Below are 22,035 nucleotides of genomic sequence, written 5' to 3' on the forward strand. Positions count from 1 at the left end.
AACAATATATGCTAATGACGCCGCGTAGCCCTGCGGAGAAACAAAAACATTTTCAATCCAAACTTTCCACGGATATAGGTTATATCGGGCGGGATCTCGTGCGCATTCACCACCAATCCGCCACATACAGTTTCTCAACCATTATTTGCTGCCCTGTCCGCTGGGACACGCATAAATTGGATCCAGTAATGAGAGGCAGTAATGAATGTCTTTGAATGTTTGGTCTTGATTTTCAAATACATATTGCTGATATTATTGTGCTGGGTGCTGCGTCTTGGGGTATTAAATTGAGCCTCTTCGTATAAAAAAAATGGACTGTTGAACATGGAAAGGAAGCATTATTTCATTATGGCCAACCTTCCAACAAGCTTATTCAAATTAGGAATCTGTGTGACCACTGAGTGGACATTTGCATCATTTACAAGGTGCCCACTATGACTTCAGCATCTTATCTTTATCAGATGTCGAACGCACTGTAAAATCTTGATAGAATTCTGCAATATTAAAAACAAGTATCAGTGTATTCCACTGCTGTGACACAAAATGAGAGAGGGTAGATGGCCCTCTTCACACCATTAAGGATGCTGAATAGTGAAGTCCTTGTTCCATTCCAATTTTCTGAGCTTTGAAGGAGTCAGTGGTTGGATGTGGGCTGCCTCACAGAGCGTGTCTTCTGTTCCACTGAGCACACAGTAGCTTAGGGAGCAGCCTGTGTCCCCGACAGGAATGTGTGCCACCGAGTGTTGGCCTGTCCACTGAACAGAGCCACGAACCTCAGATCAGTGGCATTGGCTGGCCTACGGGTTGCTCTTTATGGCTGTGTCGCTGAGTGGCTGGCTCTCCGCTGTGCACACGGCAGCCCTCCAGATGGATGTTGGGACAGCGGAGGCCACAGGGCTGAAAATCCCATCAAGCAGCAGTTCCAGGCCCTTGCACTGAGAAGATGAAGCGCACCAGCACGCCAGAGGACACGGGCCAAACCCTAGTGCACCTCCATTGCCCCCCAACCCCAATCCCTTCATGCTCCTCTTTCCTTCCTCCCTTCGCTCATCTCTTCCCCTTTTTTCATCCTTTCATCCTTTTTGGAGAAGACTGCAAGCCCAACCAGCCAGAATATGGAGTGTGGCCCTCGGGGTCTGTGGCCCTCGCTTGTTAAATAAAGGAGCTGACTGGCTGATTGATAGACCCTCAGCAGTCCCTGCACCTCGCATGTTTTCCAGTTCGCTGCCTTATATATGAATCCTTTGTTGGCCATGCCTGTGTTAGCGTTTGTTAAATGCAGTGTTTGATGGATGGCACCAATTTTCCTCCAAAACCCAGATGAGCCACCTAAGCACCTTTCCCCCTCCCTTGGTTTCTCCCCAGGTAAACCCCATGAGCATGAGTGGACAGGAGTGTTCTAAAACGGTATCAATCAAACAACCTTGTGCACGGCTGTAGCAGCAGCGCAATGTTTCAATTATGCATCTGTTCCTCAGTGGCTGACATTTCGTTCAACCTCTTACCCCCACCAAGGCACAGAGGAAGTGCCCTGCTTGTTGTCTTCCCCTGAGTCCTTCATTTTACTGTTGAAGCATATCTGTCGCTGTTTTCCTTAACTTTATACTATCTGCATACTCAAGAGAGCTTTGTTGTCATCGTCTGCAACAGCAGAATTACAGTTGCAGTCAGGTGCAAAGTCTATGGCTACGACCACCGCTGGCTGCAACTTGTGCTTTTCGTTATCAAATTATTTTCTTGGTTAAGTTGATCGATACAATGTCAGAAAATAGTTAAAAACCCCAAAAATAATTTAGTAAGCTCAAGGTGAGGTCATGGAATTGATTGTTTTGTCCAACCAACAGTCTTAAAACCAAAGTTGTTTGGTTTAGAAAAGAAAAAAGGAAAGAAGAGAAGAGCAGCACATTTAGTAGCTGGAACATGAGAATATTCAGCAACTGCTTGAATAATTGATCTGTCATCAAAATAATTGCAGATTATTTTTCTCGTTCGACGAATCAATTAATCGACTTATTGTTTCAGCTCAAGCTAAGATATAAGAAAAACACCAAATGTAAAAAATACTAAAGGAAGCCAATAAAAAAAACAACAGTGTACCAATAAAGAGTATCAAAAGTCAAAAATAAATAAGATATGAAAAAAATAAATCTGTAAGTGGTTACACACTGTAATACTAAACCCAGTCATAAAGTTAACAAACAACACCGACTATCTCCTACCCCGTAATGCCAGAGGCACGCTCTGAAATCCACAAAGGCTGCAGAGGAGCGTAAGTCTGATGCAGTGCAGCGAACCGACAGGTCAAAAAAAAAAAGATAAACAGATGCGAGACAAGTCTCAGGGGTGTCTGGTTCATTTGTTACCGAGCGAGGACAGACATAGTCCTGTCAGACAAGCCATGGCAGCACCAGATGCGAGGTCATTCTAGTTACGGAGTGAAAATCTTGGGTTAAGGACAAAGATTCACACTTCACACAAGAGAGACAGCGGGGTTTTATTTCCCCTGTGGCCCTCTACAATAAACGCTCATTCTGGCTCCAAGGAGCTGGAGCACTTTTTTTTAATAAAAACTGAAGCTTATTCATCATAGTCTGTCTATTGTTCATTTTGCTTTATAATTGTAATCTAAGTGCAACTTTCATGATGGATTCAGTAGTTTCGATGTTTATCTCCAATTATCATGTTTAATAAGTTGTTTGCAATATATATTATTCATTGCGGCTGAAGTCTAGCTGAATTAGGCTGTACAAATTACAACATAAATTGAGGTAATGTTATGTCAAATCTTTGGCACTTTAATTCACAAAAACATACATTACAACGCTGTGATTAAAAAAATCATTTTTACACTAATTTTTTGATCGTGGTCATTATTTAAATTCCAAACAACTGAGGACATTAACCAATTAGAAAAGCAAGTTTGAAATTGCAAAAGATGCATCTATTTGTAGTGTTTTATGGTTGTTGTTCCGAGCACCACTTCTCTCTGTGTGTAATATATATATGGCTTACTGGGGACGACAGACAGCAGACTCAAGGAGGATATGGGAAGGTACTTGAGACACACTGGCTCCGAACCAGAACAACTGGCGTCTCTCCTCTGCAGATGGACACACAGGTGGCCTCACAGGTGGGGAAGGAAGGAGGAGAAGGGCTTTGCCAGTTTTTGTGTCCTGCTTGGTGTGTGTGTGTGTGTGTGTGTGTGTGTGTGTGTGTGTGCGTGCGTGTGTGTGTGTACACGCACCTAACATCTGGACCATGGTCCACTGACATGTCAGAGAGAAATATCAATGAAGCTACACTGCACCCTTCTGGAGGTCTGCAGCACCACATGGCCAAAACACCCACAGATTTCATCCTTTGTTTCGTTTTCAATGTCTGTTAAAGCCCTTTCACAAATATGTGGAAGAAACCTATACATTCTTTTTTTAACGCTTTTTTCTTTCAAACACTTTGTCACGTACTTTGATGCTGTTTCCTCCACTCGTACTACTATCAACATCAAGTAAATATTCATTTTTTCATTCATTTCAATCAACAAATTTGTTAAAAACAGTAAAGCAGCATGTGCCTCAACGCACTGAACTAAGTACAAATATATATTAAAGCCGCTATTACTTTGGCATAAAATTGTCCTTTTTTTCCTCATCCCTCCTCCTGGAAATCTCCAAATTCCCCTCAAAGCTACTACATAAATAACTTGTCCATCCTATGAAAAGATGGGCAGAGGCAGACAATAAGATTGCAGAAAGCAAACAGACAAATATTATTGATCCCTGCAACACACGGACAGCTAATCAATGAATGTATGTCCTCCCCGCACAGGCTGCAAGTCCAGATCAATTTTGAAGGAAGATGAGGCATTGGCAAATAAAGTGAAGTAGTTCTTAAGCATATCCCGCTGTTTTGAAATGGAATGAATTCCCCAAACCTCTGAAAGATCGACTGCAGCCGTCAGAAAATGGTCCTGCCAGGCTGTTTGAACCCAGACAAACAATCATGCTTACGGCTCTAATTCTAATAAATATTGTTGCTATTATCTCCGACTGAAGTTTATCTTTTTTATTCTTGGTGTCTGCTCGTTTCATATTACTTGCTCTCTGGCCTCACATCACGAGCCACCAGATGATTTATTGATCTGAACACAGCCTCCAAATAACCTGCACAATTGTTTCATCACCTTGTCATTATCGCCCCGTGATGAGCTGGGCACCAAAAGTTTGAAAAGTCCCTCAAGGGTGTCTCTTTCAATACTGAACTGAGAGGCACATTAGTTTTCCTGTGTTGCAGACTCATAAGAGGCTACAGGTTGTTATTGGCTCACTGGTCGCACACTCCGCTTACTGACCTGGAATTAATGTCCATGTGTCTTTTCTTCTTGTAGTTTATGTGTAGCTGTGTGAAAAAGTAAAAGTCATCTGGGAGTGGTATTAATGGGGGAAATAGGGCTTTATGTACCATGTGATGTTTACTTTAACAACAAAGATTATTATTTTCAAATCAAGCGCAACAAAAATGCTCACAAACATACAAAAGTCAAACTTGATTTATTTGTAATGGATTCATACGAAACAGCATCAAACAGGCACTCTCAACGAAATGAGTGCAATGTTCAGTTGCAATACACACACACACTGGTTCAAAAGAGCCAAAAGCAAAGTAACACTCAGTCCGAGGTATACAGCCTCTGCGTCTCGTCATAGAGCAAGACAGTCTGAGACGGCAATAGCCTGAGAGGTTGGCCTGGCCCAGATGCTGAGTGAGAACTGCTATAAATAGGGAGCGTATAGTTATGATGAAACTATGTCAAAAGGCACAAACATAATCCACTTAGGTCAACCTATATGCCACACAGACGGCGTTAAACAAAAATAAAGAAGTAATATTGTGGAAATATTGGACCAAAATAATGTGGACGTTTCCTTTTTCGTTATTTTACATTCACATGTTAGTTTCATTATTGCAGCTTCAAATCTCATCAGAATCCATCTCAACAAGGTTTTAAAACGCGAACACGGGAGCCACAGGAAGTCATTTTTCCATGTTCCCAATATTATTCTTTATTGCTTTCACTTTGAAATAAGTCACTTCCGGAGTTTCATGAGACAATCAATATCAGTTTCCTCTGTGCATCTGCAAAATCACATGATGTACTTAAAAAAAGGTTTACGTTTGCAGCTGCATCATGTAAAATGTTATTTTGTGGCATTTGTGGAACACTTTGTTGACCATGGGATTGTGCATAAAGGGTTAACTCACCCCATTAAGAGTTAAATTAAGAAACAATATCACGTAATAAATGGACAATACAATCAATGTAACATATTCAATGTATAGCTTAACAACAAATTGCATACGAGTGTGTGGCAGTAAATATTAACACATGGCACTTAGAGATATCACCGCACTAACAAACTATTCACATCAACAAAACACAAGGTCACAAAATACATTGTACCATTCAATTTGATAATTAAATGCTGGTAAATTCATTGCACCTATAGACTTCCACACTGCATACCAAGTAGGTGTAAAGTAGCTTTCACTTAAGTTATTGTCTTCAATGTGTCATACACTATAGTTGTTTAGCTGGATTTGGAGTCAGCAAAGCACAATAAAGACAAAGACTCAACCAGACACTTTAAAACACACCAGAAAAAGCTGTTACCTGAGGAGGAGCATCAAATATTTAGTGCCTAATAAAAGGCATCTTCATCTGGACTAAGAGTAGTTACATGACACTGTGTTCCACAAATGAGAGCACATGCAGTTTGTAATGATTAAACTTCAAGCATTCATCCCGATTTAAGTGAAGCATAAAACCTAACTTCCTGAAAAGTATCTCGGAGCAGAGGAGTAGAAGAGTCATTAGTGTCAAAGGAAAGTAGGACATCTCAGTCAAATGGAAGTTAATATCGAAGGTTTTATGTGGCCTACTACCGGCGTAATGGCGGTAACGACACCCCTACAGTTGTCCTCCCACGATACAATCAGTTTGGCTTAGATTTAACTTCATCTTTATGGCATACAGTGACAAGTATGCTTTACTTAATTCACAGTTTGCATATTCCCTTTTTGACAAATGTTTGATATACATGATTTATACAGGCTTTAAAGTGAGACTATGTAACTTCTATACTGTCAGTCTGGTATGACCAGTAGCTTATGGTTTGAACTTTGAATAAAAATTGACATCATGGAGTCTGTTTGTTGACTTGTATAACTCTTCTCTGCTTGTGCTACTGCTGTATTACAGTCATGATTAGCCCATAGTTGCCACATATGGCTACAGTGGCTGCCATTCAGAAAACGTTACACGGTCGCTCTTTAAAACGTCCACTTTAATCAGCTACCTTTCCATTAAACCACAAATATATATATATATATATAGATAAAGATGATCCATCGATCATATACATGTATATATATAAAGATGATCCATCAATTTGTTTAAATGAAATAAAAAAATTAAATGAGGGTTTGACCATTTTTTGAGTGAAACGGTTTCACATTTGTGATGTTATAATTTAAGAGGTCTTCATATATTTTTGAAGAAAAGATTTTCCAAGAACTGTTTCATACGAGCATAAAAGCTGAATTTGTGAAGCTTGTCTTACAAGCAAATTGCAGCAAAGGCTTGTCAAGTTTGTTCAGCTGTACATTCCCTTCTTGCTACACCCAAAGAAAGTAAGCAATTTCATCCAGATCAACAGGATAGTCTGTAAGATGCAGCGGCTCCTTGATATCAAATCTCTCCCCCTTATAGCTTCTCCAATGGCCGGCAGGGAGGTAGATGTCACGCTCTTGCTTTCCAGGCTCTAAAACTGGGGCTACCATGAGGTCATCCCCAATCAGGAATTGGGAGTCGATTTTATAGGCCGTTTCATCACCTGTGGCAATCCACCACAGGGGCCGTATGATTGGGTCCCCGGTGTCCAGCACCTCGCCAGCCAGCTCCAGGACCCGTGGTGCCACAATACGCTCATGGAGGGCTGTGTATTTCCGAGCAATTTCAACCACCTCGTTGTCGTATGCCCATGGCGGAATAGAAAACTGCATGGACGGCATGAAGGCCGTCAGCTCCAGCCAGCGGATATAGAGTTCCCGGTCGGGTAATACACTTTTACCATCTGTGCGGTTTAGATATGCATTCCCTCCGATCATGTCCGGTAAAATGAACTGATAGCCCAGAATGCTGATGGTGAGCACGGTGGGGATAAGAGACTTGAGACCCAACTCGTAGCCCCAAACAGAGTCTCTGTCAATTGGTCTGAAGAAGCAGGATATGTTTTGGGACTGGTAGCCACTGCGCAGCTCAGCTCTGTCATTGTAGGGAATAGCCATTTCCGTGTAATGTCTTGTGAAAAGACTTGGGTCCCGAATGGGAGTTCTGGTACTAAATTTCCACGGCAAGTAGTTAGTCTCCCCTGCGTCAAATTTAAAAGATGACACCCCATACCTGGAGCGCAGCGAACGTAGCTGGGAGGAAAACCAATCGCGGGCTTCTGGATTTGTGAAGTCCAAAATGCCACCAATACCGTTCCACCAGCGCACCAAGGCTGGCAGCTGGCCTGTAGGCTCCCGGACAAACAGCCCCCTCTCTACGCAAGTATGGAAGTTTTCTGAGTCATAGTTAACAAAAGGGTGAATCCAGAGCGACACCAGAAATCCATCTGCTTTCAGCCTTTGGAACATGGACGAGGCATTCGGGAACTTTGTTTGGTCAAACTCAAATTCTCCGTAGCGGCTGGTGTAGCGGTCGTCTAGTTCCAGGAGGCTACAGTTAAACTTATATTTGCGGATGTTAGCGGCATACGTCAAGACTTTCTCTTGGTCAATGTCAGTCTTATGTAGCGCCCAGGTCGACCATATAGGATGGCGAAACATGACTTTGGCAGGCACTTTGTTTGGCTTGTTGAAGTATCTGCGGACCATGTACTTGTGTATGGATGTCACATCCAAGCCCACGCACACTCTGTAGCTGAGCTCAGCACATGGTGCCTCTCCTGGGTTTGGCTTGAAGGGACTGTCATTGTATCGCGCCTGGAAGGACATGGTCTTCTCCGTGTCATTCCAGCCCAGGTGGAAGGGCACTGAATTATTTATCTTGATGGCCGTAGCGTTGGATGAAAGCCAATAACTTTCCAAAATTCCACCAAATTCATTGCGGTTAGAGTAGATGTCACTAGTAACAAAGGGTTTGGGAGCCTGTTGGCCATTAATAGAAATAGGCCAGTGTTGAATTGCTGATACTGCACCACCATACCAGTGTGCAAACGTGTACGTCATGGCATGCTCAACAGGAATGTCAGGAACCAGTTCCTCCCAACGCACACGGTAGCATTGCACCGTGTCTTTGGGTCGCACTGTCTCAATGAAGAAGTTCAGTTTTCTATCAGTGGTGCGTCCGCAGCTCAGCATCTCCCCTTCTTTGGAGCATGAATCCAAATCCAGCGTACCTGACCTGCCAAGATTTACATATAATTACATTTATAAGCAATCTCTCTCAACAGACACATTTCCCATTTACTTTGTAACAGTTTACAGTTAACATACTATGCATCAATACACGGAGAAATACCAACCTGAAATCCATTCTGAAAACAATAGACCCTCCCTGGTTGCGGATAATGTAGCCATCTTTATTCAGATCCAGGAGCTCAGTCTTAAGCAGCTCAGCTTTGCGTAGAGAGGCTATGTAATAACACCATGCAGTCACTGCTGCAATTACCAGCACCAAGCCGATTACTCCAGCTCCGACCAAGGGTCGAGTGTCCTTCCTGTGCTTCTGCTTGGGGATAACATCTGTAATTGTGCCTCCCGCTCCTCCGGGAACAACTTGGTACATGACTTGTGCCGTCAAGATCATAGAAATGTTAATCGGGGAACCTTGATTGCTGCACTCGGCCTGTCATAAGAGAGAGAAAAACAAGCTTTGAAAAGTCAGTGGCAAGGTCTTCACGCAGTATTTGATCTTCATATATCAACACTGTTTTTGAGGGAAAATGGGTTCAAAGTAGAACAAAAAGGCAGCATGTACTCGGAGCCGTTGTACAGAGCATTCACCTAATGTTGCTTACCAGTTCTGTTTCCTCAAAAAATACTTTCAAATCACTTAACTATCAGAGACATGGAGGAGAACAGCCACAGACAGAGCAGCATGATATGCCAGCCTGTTTCTCAGTCTATCTTGTTTCCTTGTCAGTGTAAAGCCTCCATTACATTTCTAGCATTGTCTTATATGCTTTGTATTGCTGCACTATGTGATTCCACATCAATTAGAGGTATTACACTGTCAGGATGAAAACTTTAAAGATGTGTCTGAGATTTAACAAAACAAATCTACTGCCAATTACCCATAAGAGGATAAAGTGGTTGTTCCCAGCAGTAATGCTAACATATGAGTTCAATTGAAAGAAGACTCATTTGTATGGAAGGAAGTAGAGGAGCAAAAAAGGGGATTTTGGCCTGAAGGGTATGCCAATGCTGGGAAGGAGAGGAAAGAATACTAAACTTTGTGCTAACCTCGTTCATTCAAGCATTTGGCCATGCATTTTTGAATTTCTATTACATTTAGACCTGGCTGTCCCTCCCAGCAGGGATACAGCAAAAACTATTTGGGTAATCAACTAGTTGACGTTAGTTATTGTGGCTTTAGCAAATCTGAATAGATTAGATTAAGGTGCACAGCCAACCGAGGGGAGCTCAGTCCTTTCCACATTCTCCGTTTGCTGACTGGTCCTGACTGCAATTGACCCTCGTGATCTGCCCTGGCAGCAAGGGTCGATAATAAAAAATGCTTGCTATTAATTAGCAATCTAATTGACTAATTCTGTGTTCAACCACCCTTAGTATGGATTTACCCCCAACAACAGGAGTGATAACATGAGCCCATCATTAATTAACAGAGAACTTACTGTTGGTTACTCAGAGATCCACTGCTGGAATTGACCAGGAAAGTCAACAGAAGATTTCCTGTATTTATTTGCTTGTGTCTTTTTTTTTTCCTTCTTTATAAATGTAAAAGTGCAACGACAGATGTATGAATTGAACATACAACAATCTATGATTTGATTTGTGACATTCCTCACATCAGGCTCCAACCAACAATTGTTTTAATTATCAACAAATATGATGCTCATTTTCTCAATTAATTGTTTAGTCTATGAAATTATATAAAAACTGGGTCAAAAATCCAGCTTCCCAGAGTGCAAGGGGAAGTCTTCAATTTGTTTTAATCAACCAACAGACCAAAAACTTAAAGACAATACATTTATTAAGACGAGCAAATTAAGGTTGCAACCAACAATTATATGTACATTATTGATTCATCTGTTGATTATTTTCTCAATCTATCAACCACTCTTTTTTTATCCAAAAAACATTACAAAATAAGGAAAAATGCCGATTCCCACAGCCAAAGATGATCAATCAAAACCCAAAGATATTTAGTTTACTGTCATTTATATCACAAAGCAAAGCATCAACTTCTGACATTTAAGGACCAGAGCGTTTTTGCTTTAATCGATGATCAAAATAATTGATTATCTCTCAAATAACTAATTGATTAATTATTGCAGCTCTACAGCAAATAATCACATTTGTAACCAGAAAGGAAAGCTGGAGCCAGGAAATGTTTTGCCTAAAATTACTTTAAAGATGAATCGTTTATCTTTTTTTTATTATTATTATTTTAGAAAGCACATAATAAAAAAATCATGATGATACAATGATCTACTGTACATCTAATATAGACCAAATCATATTTGATCAAAATGGTTACAGATACATTTTCTCCCCTTAAACTAACTGATTGGTCGATTAACTGGTGCTTTTCTCACATAAAGGGTCTTTAGTGAACACAAGTATTGAACTTCAACGTGTTTTTCTCCGTTTGAAAAGGTTGAGACTGGAGCATTCCCATGTTTATGGTGTGAACAGCGGGATTCATATCTGCCGCTTCAGCCGATTCACTATCTGCTCTGACATGGGGAACACAAACACAGAGGAGCTGATGCAGTCGGAACAGAAGTCTGAGAGACGCTCGCGACCTCAAAAAAGCACGCGCGCGTTTGAGCGTGCGCGTAGGTAGACCATGCTGTAGTTATATCAGTCTCTTATAGGCATATATTCTGCTAATAAACTTGAATATTAAGTTGGCCTGCACGGCTGAATTTAAACGTAGCTACTGTACATACAAACGTGCGTTTATAAGTTAATAATCGTACTTAAAAATTGCTAATGTAGCCACAACTTCTAGCCTGCAGTCGAATGCATACTGAAGTCGTTGTTGTGCGCGGTGGTTTATTATTTGAGTAACATTATTTGCTGAATTACATTAATTGAAGAAATATTACGTGGAATTTATAATTTTCTCAAAAAATCCAACATGTCTTGATAAATGATGACTTTATCCCCTTAAACCCATAAGGTCCATGTGGCTGTGCCTCTTACCGGCCGGGGCTGGGGGTTGTTCCTTCGGTGGGCAGATGTTGGCCGAAGTTGTTCTCGTTTCGCTCTTCCGGGAGAGGCAAACTGCTCTTTGTACATGGTGAGGTAGAGCTGGGGAGCCATCTTCACTTCGTGTCTTACCTATTTGCCACTGCTTCCCTCCAGTCCGCCTGACAGTTATGGACATCCCTCTCCTCCCCTGTCACCTGGTGGCTCCTCCCTTTCCCTCATACTCTCTGTTGTTCTGCTGGGTTGTGCATGCCACCTACCTTGTTGATGTATATCCCCTGAGTCCTTCATTTTACTGTTGAAGCATATCTGTCGCTGTTTTCCTTAACTTTATACTATCTGCATACTCAAGAGAGCTTTGTTGTCATCGTCTGCAACAGCAGAATTACAGTTGCAGTCAGGTGCAAAGTCTATGGCTACGACCACCGCTGGCTGCAACTTGTGCTTTTCGTTATCAAATTATTTTCTTGGTTAAGTTGATCGATACAATGTCAGAAAATAGTTAAAAACCCCAAAAATAATTTAGTAAGCTCAAGGTGAGGTCATGGAATTGATTGTTTTGTCCAACCAACAGTCTTAAAACCAAAGTTGTTTGGTTTAGAAAAGAAAAAAGGAAAGAAGAGAAGAGCAGCACATTTAGTAGCTGGAACATGAGAATATTCAGCAACTGCTTGAATAATTGATCTGTCATCAAAATAATTGCAGATTATTTTTCTCGTTCGACGAATCAATTAATCGACTTATTGTTTCAGCTCAAGCTAAGATATAAGAAAAACACCAAATGTAAAAAATACTAAAGGAAGCCAATAAAAAAAACAACAGTGTACCAATAAAGAGTATCAAAAGTCAAAAATAAATAAGATATGAAAAAAATAAATCTGTAAGTGGTTACACACTGTAATACTAAACCCAGTCATAAAGTTAACAAACAACACCGACTATCTCCTACCCCGTAATGCCAGAGGCACGCTCTGAAATCCACAAAGGCTGCAGAGGAGCGTAAGTCTGATGCAGTGCAGCGAACCGACAGGTCAAAAAAAAAAAGATAAACAGATGCGAGACAAGTCTCAGGGGTGTCTGGTTCATTTGTTACCGAGCGAGGACAGACATAGTCCTGTCAGACAAGCCATGGCAGCACCAGATGCGAGGTCATTCTAGTTACGGAGTGAAAATCTTGGGTTAAGGACAAAGATTCACACTTCACACAAGAGAGACAGCGGGGTTTTATTTCCCCTGTGGCCCTCTACAATAAACGCTCATTCTGGCTCCAAGGAGCTGGAGCACTTTTTTTTAATAAAAACTGAAGCTTATTCATCATAGTCTGTCTATTGTTCATTTTGCTTTATAATTGTAATCTAAGTGCAACTTTCATGATGGATTCAGTAGTTTCGATGTTTATCTCCAATTATCATGTTTAATAAGTTGTTTGCAATATATATTATTCATTGCGGCTGAAGTCTAGCTGAATTAGGCTGTACAAATTACAACATAAATTGAGGTAATGTTATGTCAAATCTTTGGCACTTTAATTCACAAAAACATACATTACAACGCTGTGATTAAAAAAATCATTTTTACACTAATTTTTTGATCGTGGTCATTATTTAAATTCCAAACAACTGAGGACATTAACCAATTAGAAAAGCAAGTTTGAAATTGCAAAAGATGCATCTATTTGTAGTGTTTTATGGTTGTTGTTCCGAGCACCACTTCTCTCTGTGTGTAATATATATATGGCTTACTGGGGACGACAGACAGCAGACTCAAGGAGGATATGGGAAGGTACTTGAGACACACTGGCTCCGAACCAGAACAACTGGCGTCTCTCCTCTGCAGATGGACACACAGGTGGCCTCACAGGTGGGGAAGGAAGGAGGAGAAGGGCTTTGCCAGTTTTTGTGTCCTGCTTGGTGTGTGTGTGTGTGTGTGTGTGTGTGTGTGTGTGTGTGTGCGTGCGTGTGTGTGTGTACACGCACCTAACATCTGGACCATGGTCCACTGACATGTCAGAGAGAAATATCAATGAAGCTACACTGCACCCTTCTGGAGGTCTGCAGCACCACATGGCCAAAACACCCACAGATTTCATCCTTTGTTTCGTTTTCAATGTCTGTTAAAGCCCTTTCACAAATATGTGGAAGAAACCTATACATTCTTTTTTTAACGCTTTTTTCTTTCAAACACTTTGTCACGTACTTTGATGCTGTTTCCTCCACTCGTACTACTATCAACATCAAGTAAATATTCATTTTTTCATTCATTTCAATCAACAAATTTGTTAAAAACAGTAAAGCAGCATGTGCCTCAACGCACTGAACTAAGTACAAATATATATTAAAGCCGCTATTACTTTGGCATAAAATTGTCCTTTTTTTCCTCATCCCTCCTCCTGGAAATCTCCAAATTCCCCTCAAAGCTACTACATAAATAACTTGTCCATCCTATGAAAAGATGGGCAGAGGCAGACAATAAGATTGCAGAAAGCAAACAGACAAATATTATTGATCCCTGCAACACACGGACAGCTAATCAATGAATGTATGTCCTCCCCGCACAGGCTGCAAGTCCAGATCAATTTTGAAGGAAGATGAGGCATTGGCAAATAAAGTGAAGTAGTTCTTAAGCATATCCCGCTGTTTTGAAATGGAATGAATTCCCCAAACCTCTGAAAGATCGACTGCAGCCGTCAGAAAATGGTCCTGCCAGGCTGTTTGAACCCAGACAAACAATCATGCTTACGGCTCTAATTCTAATAAATATTGTTGCTATTATCTCCGACTGAAGTTTATCTTTTTTATTCTTGGTGTCTGCTCGTTTCATATTACTTGCTCTCTGGCCTCACATCACGAGCCACCAGATGATTTATTGATCTGAACACAGCCTCCAAATAACCTGCACAATTGTTTCATCACCTTGTCATTATCGCCCCGTGATGAGCTGGGCACCAAAAGTTTGAAAAGTCCCTCAAGGGTGTCTCTTTCAATACTGAACTGAGAGGCACATTAGTTTTCCTGTGTTGCAGACTCATAAGAGGCTACAGGTTGTTATTGGCTCACTGGTCGCACACTCCGCTTACTGACCTGGAATTAATGTCCATGTGTCTTTTCTTCTTGTAGTTTATGTGTAGCTGTGTGAAAAAGTAAAAGTCATCTGGGAGTGGTATTAATGGGGGAAATAGGGCTTTATGTACCATGTGATGTTTACTTTAACAACAAAGATTATTATTTTCAAATCAAGCGCAACAAAAATGCTCACAAACATACAAAAGTCAAACTTGATTTATTTGTAATGGATTCATACGAAACAGCATCAAACAGGCACTCTCAACGAAATGAGTGCAATGTTCAGTTGCAATACACACACACACTGGTTCAAAAGAGCCAAAAGCAAAGTAACACTCAGTCCGAGGTATACAGCCTCTGCGTCTCGTCATAGAGCAAGACAGTCTGAGACGGCAATAGCCTGAGAGGTTGGCCTGGCCCAGATGCTGAGTGAGAACTGCTATAAATAGGGAGCGTATAGTTATGATGAAACTATGTCAAAAGGCACAAACATAATCCACTTAGGTCAACCTATATGCCACACAGACGGCGTTAAACAAAAATAAAGAAGTAATATTGTGGAAATATTGGACCAAAATAATGTGGACGTTTCCTTTTTCGTTATTTTACATTCACATGTTAGTTTCATTATTGCAGCTTCAAATCTCATCAGAATCCATCTCAACAAGGTTTTAAAACGCGAACACGGGAGCCACAGGAAGTCATTTTTCCATGTTCCCAATATTATTCTTTATTGCTTTCACTTTGAAATAAGTCACTTCCGGAGTTTCATGAGACAATCAATATCAGTTTCCTCTGTGCATCTGCAAAATCACATGATGTACTTAAAAAAAGGTTTACGTTTGCAGCTGCATCATGTAAAATGTTATTTTGTGGCATTTGTGGAACACTTTGTTGACCATGGGATTGTGCATAAAGGGTTAACTCACCCCATTAAGAGTTAAATTAAGAAACAATATCACGTAATAAATGGACAATACAATCAATGTAACATATTCAATGTATAGCTTAACAACAAATTGCATACGAGTGTGTGGCAGTAAATATTAACACATGGCACTTAGAGATATCACCGCACTAACAAACTATTCACATCAACAAAACACAAGGTCACAAAATACATTGTACCATTCAATTTGATAATTAAATGCTGGTAAATTCATTGCACCTATAGACTTCCACACTGCATACCAAGTAGGTGTAAAGTAGCTTTCACTTAAGTTATTGTCTTCAATGTGTCATACACTATAGTTGTTTAGCTGGATTTGGAGTCAGCAAAGCACAATAAAGACAAAGACTCAACCAGACACTTTAAAACACACCAGAAAAAGCTGTTACCTGAGGAGGAGCATCAAATATTTAGTGCCTAATAAAAGGCATCTTCATCTGGACTAAGAGTAGTTACATGACACTGTGTTCCACAAATGAGAGCACATGCAGTTTGTAATGATTAAACTTCAAGCATTCATCCCGATTTAAGTGAAGCATAAAACCTAACTTCCTGAAAAGTATCTCGGAGCAGAGGAGTAGAAGAGTCATTAGTGTCAAAGGAAAGTAGGACATCTCAGTCAAATGGAAGTTAATATCGAAGGTTTTATGTGGCCTACTACCGGCGTAATGGCGGTAACGACACCCCTACAGTTGTCCTCCCACGATACAATCAGTTTGGCTTAGATTTAACTTCATCTTTATGGCATACAGTGACAAGTATGCTTTACTTAATTCACAGTTTGCATATTCCCTTTTTGACAAATGTTTGATATACATGATTTATACAGGCTTTAAAGTGAGACTATGTAACTTCTATACTGTCAGTCTGGTATGACCAGTAGCTTATGGTTTGAACTTTGAATAAAAATTGACATCATGGAGTCTGTTTGTTGACTTGTATAACTCTTCTCTGCTTGTGCTACTGCTGTATTACAGTCATGATTAGCCCATAGTTGCCACATATGGCTACAGTGGCTGCCATTCAGAAAACGTTACACGGTCGCTCTTTAAAACGTCCACTTTAATCAGCTACCTTTCCATTAAACCACAAATATATATATATATATATAGATAAAGATGATCCATCGATCATATACATGTATATATATAAAGATGATCCATCAATTTGTTTAAATGAAATAAAAAAATTAAATGAGGGTTTGACCATTTTTTGAGTGAAACGGTTTCACATTTGTGATGTTATAATTTAAGAGGTCTTCATATATTTTTGAAGAAAAGATTTTCCAAGAACTGTTTCATACGAGCATAAAAGCTGAATTTGTGAAGCTTGTCTTACAAGCAAATTGCAGCAAAGGCTTGTCAAGTTTGTTCAGCTGTACATTCCCTTCTTGCTACACCCAAAGAAAGTAAGCAATTTCATCCAGATCAACAGGATAGTCTGTAAGATGCAGCGGCTCCTTGATATCAAATCTCTCCCCCTTATAGCTTCTCCAATGGCCGGCAGGGAGGTAGATGTCACGCTCTTGCTTTCCAGGCTCTAAAACTGGGGCTACCATGAGGTCATCCCCAATCAGGAATTGGGAGTCGATTTTATAGGCCGTTTCATCACCTGTGGCAATCCACCACAGGGGCCGTATGATTGGGTCCCCGGTGTCCAGCACCTCGCCAGCCAGCTCCAGGACCCGTGGTGCCACAATACGCTCATGGAGGGCTGTGTATTTCCGAGCAATTTCAACCACCTCGTTGTCGTATGCCCATGGCGGAATAGAAAACTGCATGGACGGCATGAAGGCCGTCAGCTCCAGCCAGCGGATATAGAGTTCCCGGTCGGGTAATACACTTTTACCATCTGTGCGGTTTAGATATGCATTCCCTCCGATCATGTCCGGTAAAATGAACTGATAGCCCAGAATGCTGATGGTGAGCACGGTGGGGATAAGAGACTTGAGACCCAACTCGTAGCCCCAAACAGAGTCTCTGTCAATTGGTCTGAAGAAGCAGGATATGTTTTGGGACTGGTAGCCACTGCGCAGCTCAGCTCTGTCATTGTAGGGAATAGCCATTTCCGTGTAATGTCTTGTGAAAAGACTTGGGTCCCGAATGGGAGTTCTGGTACTAAATTTCCACGGCAAGTAGTTAGTCTCCCCTGCGTCAAATTTAAAAGATGACACCCCATACCTGGAGCGCAGCGAACGTAGCTGGGAGGAAAACCAATCGCGGGCTTCTGGATTTGTGAAGTCCAAAATGCCACCAATACCGTTCCACCAGCGCACCAAGGCTGGCAGCTGGCCTGTAGGCTCCCGGACAAACAGCCCCCTCTCTACGCAAGTATGGAAGTTTTCTGAGTCATAGTTAACAAAAGGGTGAATCCAGAGCGACACCAGAAATCCATCTGCTTTCAGCCTTTGGAACATGGACGAGGCATTCGGGAACTTTGTTTGGTCAAACTCAAATTCTCCGTAGCGGCTGGTGTAGCGGTCGTCTAGTTCCAGGAGGCTACAGTTAAACTTATATTTGCGGATGTTAGCGGCATACGTCAAGACTTTCTCTTGGTCAATGTCAGTCTTATGTAGCGCCCAGGTCGACCATATAGGATGGCGAAACATGACTTTGGCAGGCACTTTGTTTGGCTTGTTGAAGTATCTGCGGACCATGTACTTGTGTATGGATGTCACATCCAAGCCCACGCACACTCTGTAGCTGAGCTCAGCACATGGTGCCTCTCCTGGGTTTGGCTTGAAGGGACTGTCATTGTATCGCGCCTGGAAGGACATGGTCTTCTCCGTGTCATTCCAGCCCAGGTGGAAGGGCACTGAATTATTTATCTTGATGGCCGTAGCGTTGGATGAAAGCCAATAACTTTCCAAAATTCCACCAAATTCATTGCGGTTAGAGTAGATGTCACTAGTAACAAAGGGTTTGGGAGCCTGTTGGCCATTAATAGAAATAGGCCAGTGTTGAATTGCTGATACTGCACCACCATACCAGTGTGCAAACGTGTACGTCATGGCATGCTCAACAGGAATGTCAGGAACCAGTTCCTCCCAACGCACACGGTAGCATTGCACCGTGTCTTTGGGTCGCACTGTCTCAATGAAGAAGTTCAGTTTTCTATCAGTGGTGCGTCCGCAGCTCAGCATCTCCCCTTCTTTGGAGCATGAATCCAAATCCAGCGTACCTGACCTGCCAAGATTTACATATAATTACATTTATAAGCAATCTCTCTCAACAGACACATTTCCCATTTACTTTGTAACAGTTTACAGTTAACATACTATGCATCAATACACGGAGAAATACCAACCTGAAATCCATTCTGAAAACAATAGACCCTCCCTGGTTGCGGATAATGTAGCCATCTTTATTCAGATCCAGGAGCTCAGTCTTAAGCAGCTCAGCTTTGCGTAGAGAGGCTATGTAATAACACCATGCAGTCACTGCTGCAATTACCAGCACCAAGCCGATTACTCCAGCTCCGACCAAGGGTCGAGTGTCCTTCCTGTGCTTCTGCTTGGGGATAACATCTGTAATTGTGCCTCCCGCTCCTCCGGGAACAACTTGGTACATGACTTGTGCCGTCAAGATCATAGAAATGTTAATCGGGGAACCTTGATTGCTGCACTCGGCCTGTCATAAGAGAGAGAAAAACAAGCTTTGAAAAGTCAGTGGCAAGGTCTTCACGCAGTATTTGATCTTCATATATCAACACTGTTTTTGAGGGAAAATGGGTTCAAAGTAGAACAAAAAGGCAGCATGTACTCGGAGCCGTTGTACAGAGCATTCACCTAATGTTGCTTACCAGTTCTGTTTCCTCAAAAAATACTTTCAAATCACTTAACTATCAGAGACATGGAGGAGAACAGCCACAGACAGAGCAGCATGATATGCCAGCCTGTTTCTCAGTCTATCTTGTTTCCTTGTCAGTGTAAAGCCTCCATTACATTTCTAGCATTGTCTTATATGCTTTGTATTGCTGCACTATGTGATTCCACATCAATTAGAGGTATTACACTGTCAGGATGAAAACTTTAAAGATGTGTCTGAGATTTAACAAAACAAATCTACTGCCAATTACCCATAAGAGGATAAAGTGGTTGTTCCCAGCAGTAATGCTAACATATGAGTTCAATTGAAAGAAGACTCATTTGTATGGAAGGAAGTAGAGGAGCAAAAAAGGGGATTTTGGCCTGAAGGGTATGCCAATGCTGGGAAGGAGAGGAAAGAATACTAAACTTTGTGCTAACCTCGTTCATTCAAGCATTTGGCCATGCATTTTTGAATTTCTATTACATTTAGACCTGGCTGTCCCTCCCAGCAGGGATACAGCAAAAACTATTTGGGTAATCAACTAGTTGACGTTAGTTATTGTGGCTTTAGCAAATCTGAATAGATTAGATTAAGGTGCACAGCCAACCGAGGGGAGCTCAGTCCTTTCCACATTCTCCGTTTGCTGACTGGTCCTGACTGCAATTGACCCTCGTGATCTGCCCTGGCAGCAAGGGTCGATAATAAAAAATGCTTGCTATTAATTAGCAATCTAATTGACTAATTCTGTGTTCAACCACCCTTAGTATGGATTTACCCCCAACAACAGGAGTGATAACATGAGCCCATCATTAATTAACAGAGAACTTACTGTTGGTTACTCAGAGATCCACTGCTGGAATTGACCAGGAAAGTCAACAGAAGATTTCCTGTATTTATTTGCTTGTGTCTTTTTTTTTTCCTTCTTTATAAATGTAAAAGTGCAACGACAGATGTATGAATTGAACATACAACAATCTATGATTTGATTTGTGACATTCCTCACATCAGGCTCCAACCAACAATTGTTTTAATTATCAACAAATATGATGCTCATTTTCTCAATTAATTGTTTAGTCTATGAAATTATATAAAAACTGGGTCAAAAATCCAGCTTCCCAGAGTGCAAGGGGAAGTCTTCAATTTGTTTTAATCAACCAACAGACCAAAAACTTAAAGACAATACATTTATTAAGACGAGCAAATTAAGGTTGCAACCAACAATTATATGTACATTATTGATTCATCTGTTGATTATTTTCTCAATCTATCAACCACTCTTTTTTTATCCAAAAAACATTACAAAATAAGGAAAAATGCCGATTCCCACAGCCAAAGATGATCAATCAAAACCCAAAGATATTTAGTTTACTGTCATTTATATCACAAAGCAAAGCATCAACTTCTGACATTTAAGGACCAGAGCGTTTTTGCTTTAATCGATGATCAAAATAATTGATTATCTCTCAAATAACTAATTGATTAATTATTGCAGCTCTACAGCAAATAATCACATTTGTAACCAGAAAGGAAAGCTGGAGCCAGGAAATGTTTTGCCTAAAATTACTTTAAAGATGAATCGTTTATCTTTTTTTTATTATTATTATTTTAGAAAGCACATAATAAAAAAATCATGATGATACAATGATCTACTGTACATCTAATATAGACCAAATCATATTTGATCAAAATGGTTACAGATACATTTTCTCCCCTTAAACTAACTGATTGGTCGATTAACTGGTGCTTTTCTCACATAAAGGGTCTTTAGTGAACACAAGTATTGAACTTCAACGTGTTTTTCTCCGTTTGAAAAGGTTGAGACTGGAGCATTCCCATGTTTATGGTGTGAACAGCGGGATTCATATCTGCCGCTTCAGCCGATTCACTATCTGCTCTGACATGGGGAACACAAACACAGAGGAGCTGATGCAGTCGGAACAGAAGTCTGAGAGACGCTCGCGACCTCAAAAAAGCACGCGCGCGTTTGAGCGTGCGCGTAGGTAGACCATGCTGTAGTTATATCAGTCTCTTATAGGCATATATTCTGCTAATAAACTTGAATATTAAGTTGGCCTGCACGGCTGAATTTAAACGTAGCTACTGTACATACAAACGTGCGTTTATAAGTTAATAATCGTACTTAAAAATTGCTAATGTAGCCACAACTTCTAGCCTGCAGTCGAATGCATACTGAAGTCGTTGTTGTGCGCGGTGGTGGGTCGTACAAGAAAGTTGACGGAGGGGAAATAACCCACAGTCCGTGTAAGTACAGTGGCATAATATTATTGTAATGCGTGTTCTGTTTTACTGTCAGTTGTTCATTAAAAATAGTTTTTTTTTGCCTACCGATCAGCAGCAGCCCCCCTCAGCAGTTACAGCCACAAAATTGTTTGCCACAGTTCACAGAAAAATGACCAAGACATGCACGTTGTTGCGGATCCGCCTCGTCTACGCCCACCATAGCATGGGAAATGTAGTCCAGTAGGTGGGAACACAACAGTTTATTTTCTCATTCTGCATAGATTACACTGTTTTACATGATTTGAGCAAAGTCACACTAGTTGTACAAAACTTCACATAACACACGGGTTGTATAGTATAGCGAGAGGCAAGGGTGCCAAAAACTTGTTTTAAAGAACTCCAATTTGCAAAGTTAGGGGGAAAAAACAAACACATGTTGCTATTTCTATGGGGACCATCTGTACAAGGCAATGTGCTATAAATTACCGACAATAATAACCATGGTAAGTATTTA

At 40.9% G+C, this 22,035-nt stretch overlaps 2 protein-coding genes across 2 annotated transcripts; both read right to left on the reverse strand.

Moving 5' to 3' along the window:
* Window positions 1–4,561: 4,561 nt before the first annotated feature.
* Window positions 4,562–8,903, reverse strand: LOC306797828 (myogenesis-regulating glycosidase-like). The gene is made up of 2 exons (XM_079297268.1): window positions 8,586–8,903; window positions 4,562–8,464 (listed from the first exon to the last, which is right to left on the reverse strand). The coding sequence occupies exons 1-2, from the start codon at window positions 8,867–8,869 to the stop codon at window positions 6,673–6,675; spliced, it is 2,076 nt and encodes a 691-aa protein (XP_079153394.1). The 5' UTR covers window positions 8,870–8,903; the 3' UTR covers window positions 4,562–6,672.
* Window positions 8,904–14,753: 5,850 nt separating this feature from the next.
* On the reverse strand, window positions 14,754–21,649 carry LOC306797570 (myogenesis-regulating glycosidase-like). The gene is made up of 3 exons (XM_079296908.1): window positions 21,627–21,649; window positions 18,778–19,100; window positions 14,754–18,656 (listed from the first exon to the last, which is right to left on the reverse strand). Exons 2-3 carry the CDS (start codon window positions 19,059–19,061, stop codon window positions 16,865–16,867), a joined length of 2,076 nt encoding a protein of 691 aa, XP_079153034.1. The 5' UTR covers window positions 19,062–19,100; window positions 21,627–21,649; the 3' UTR covers window positions 14,754–16,864.
* Between the last annotated feature and the right edge of the window lie 386 nt (window positions 21,650–22,035).

Source organism: Melanostigma gelatinosum (assembly GCF_949748355.1).
Source record: "Melanostigma gelatinosum genome assembly, chromosome: 3".
Classification (NCBI taxonomy): domain Eukaryota; kingdom Metazoa; phylum Chordata; class Actinopteri; order Perciformes; family Zoarcidae; genus Melanostigma; species Melanostigma gelatinosum.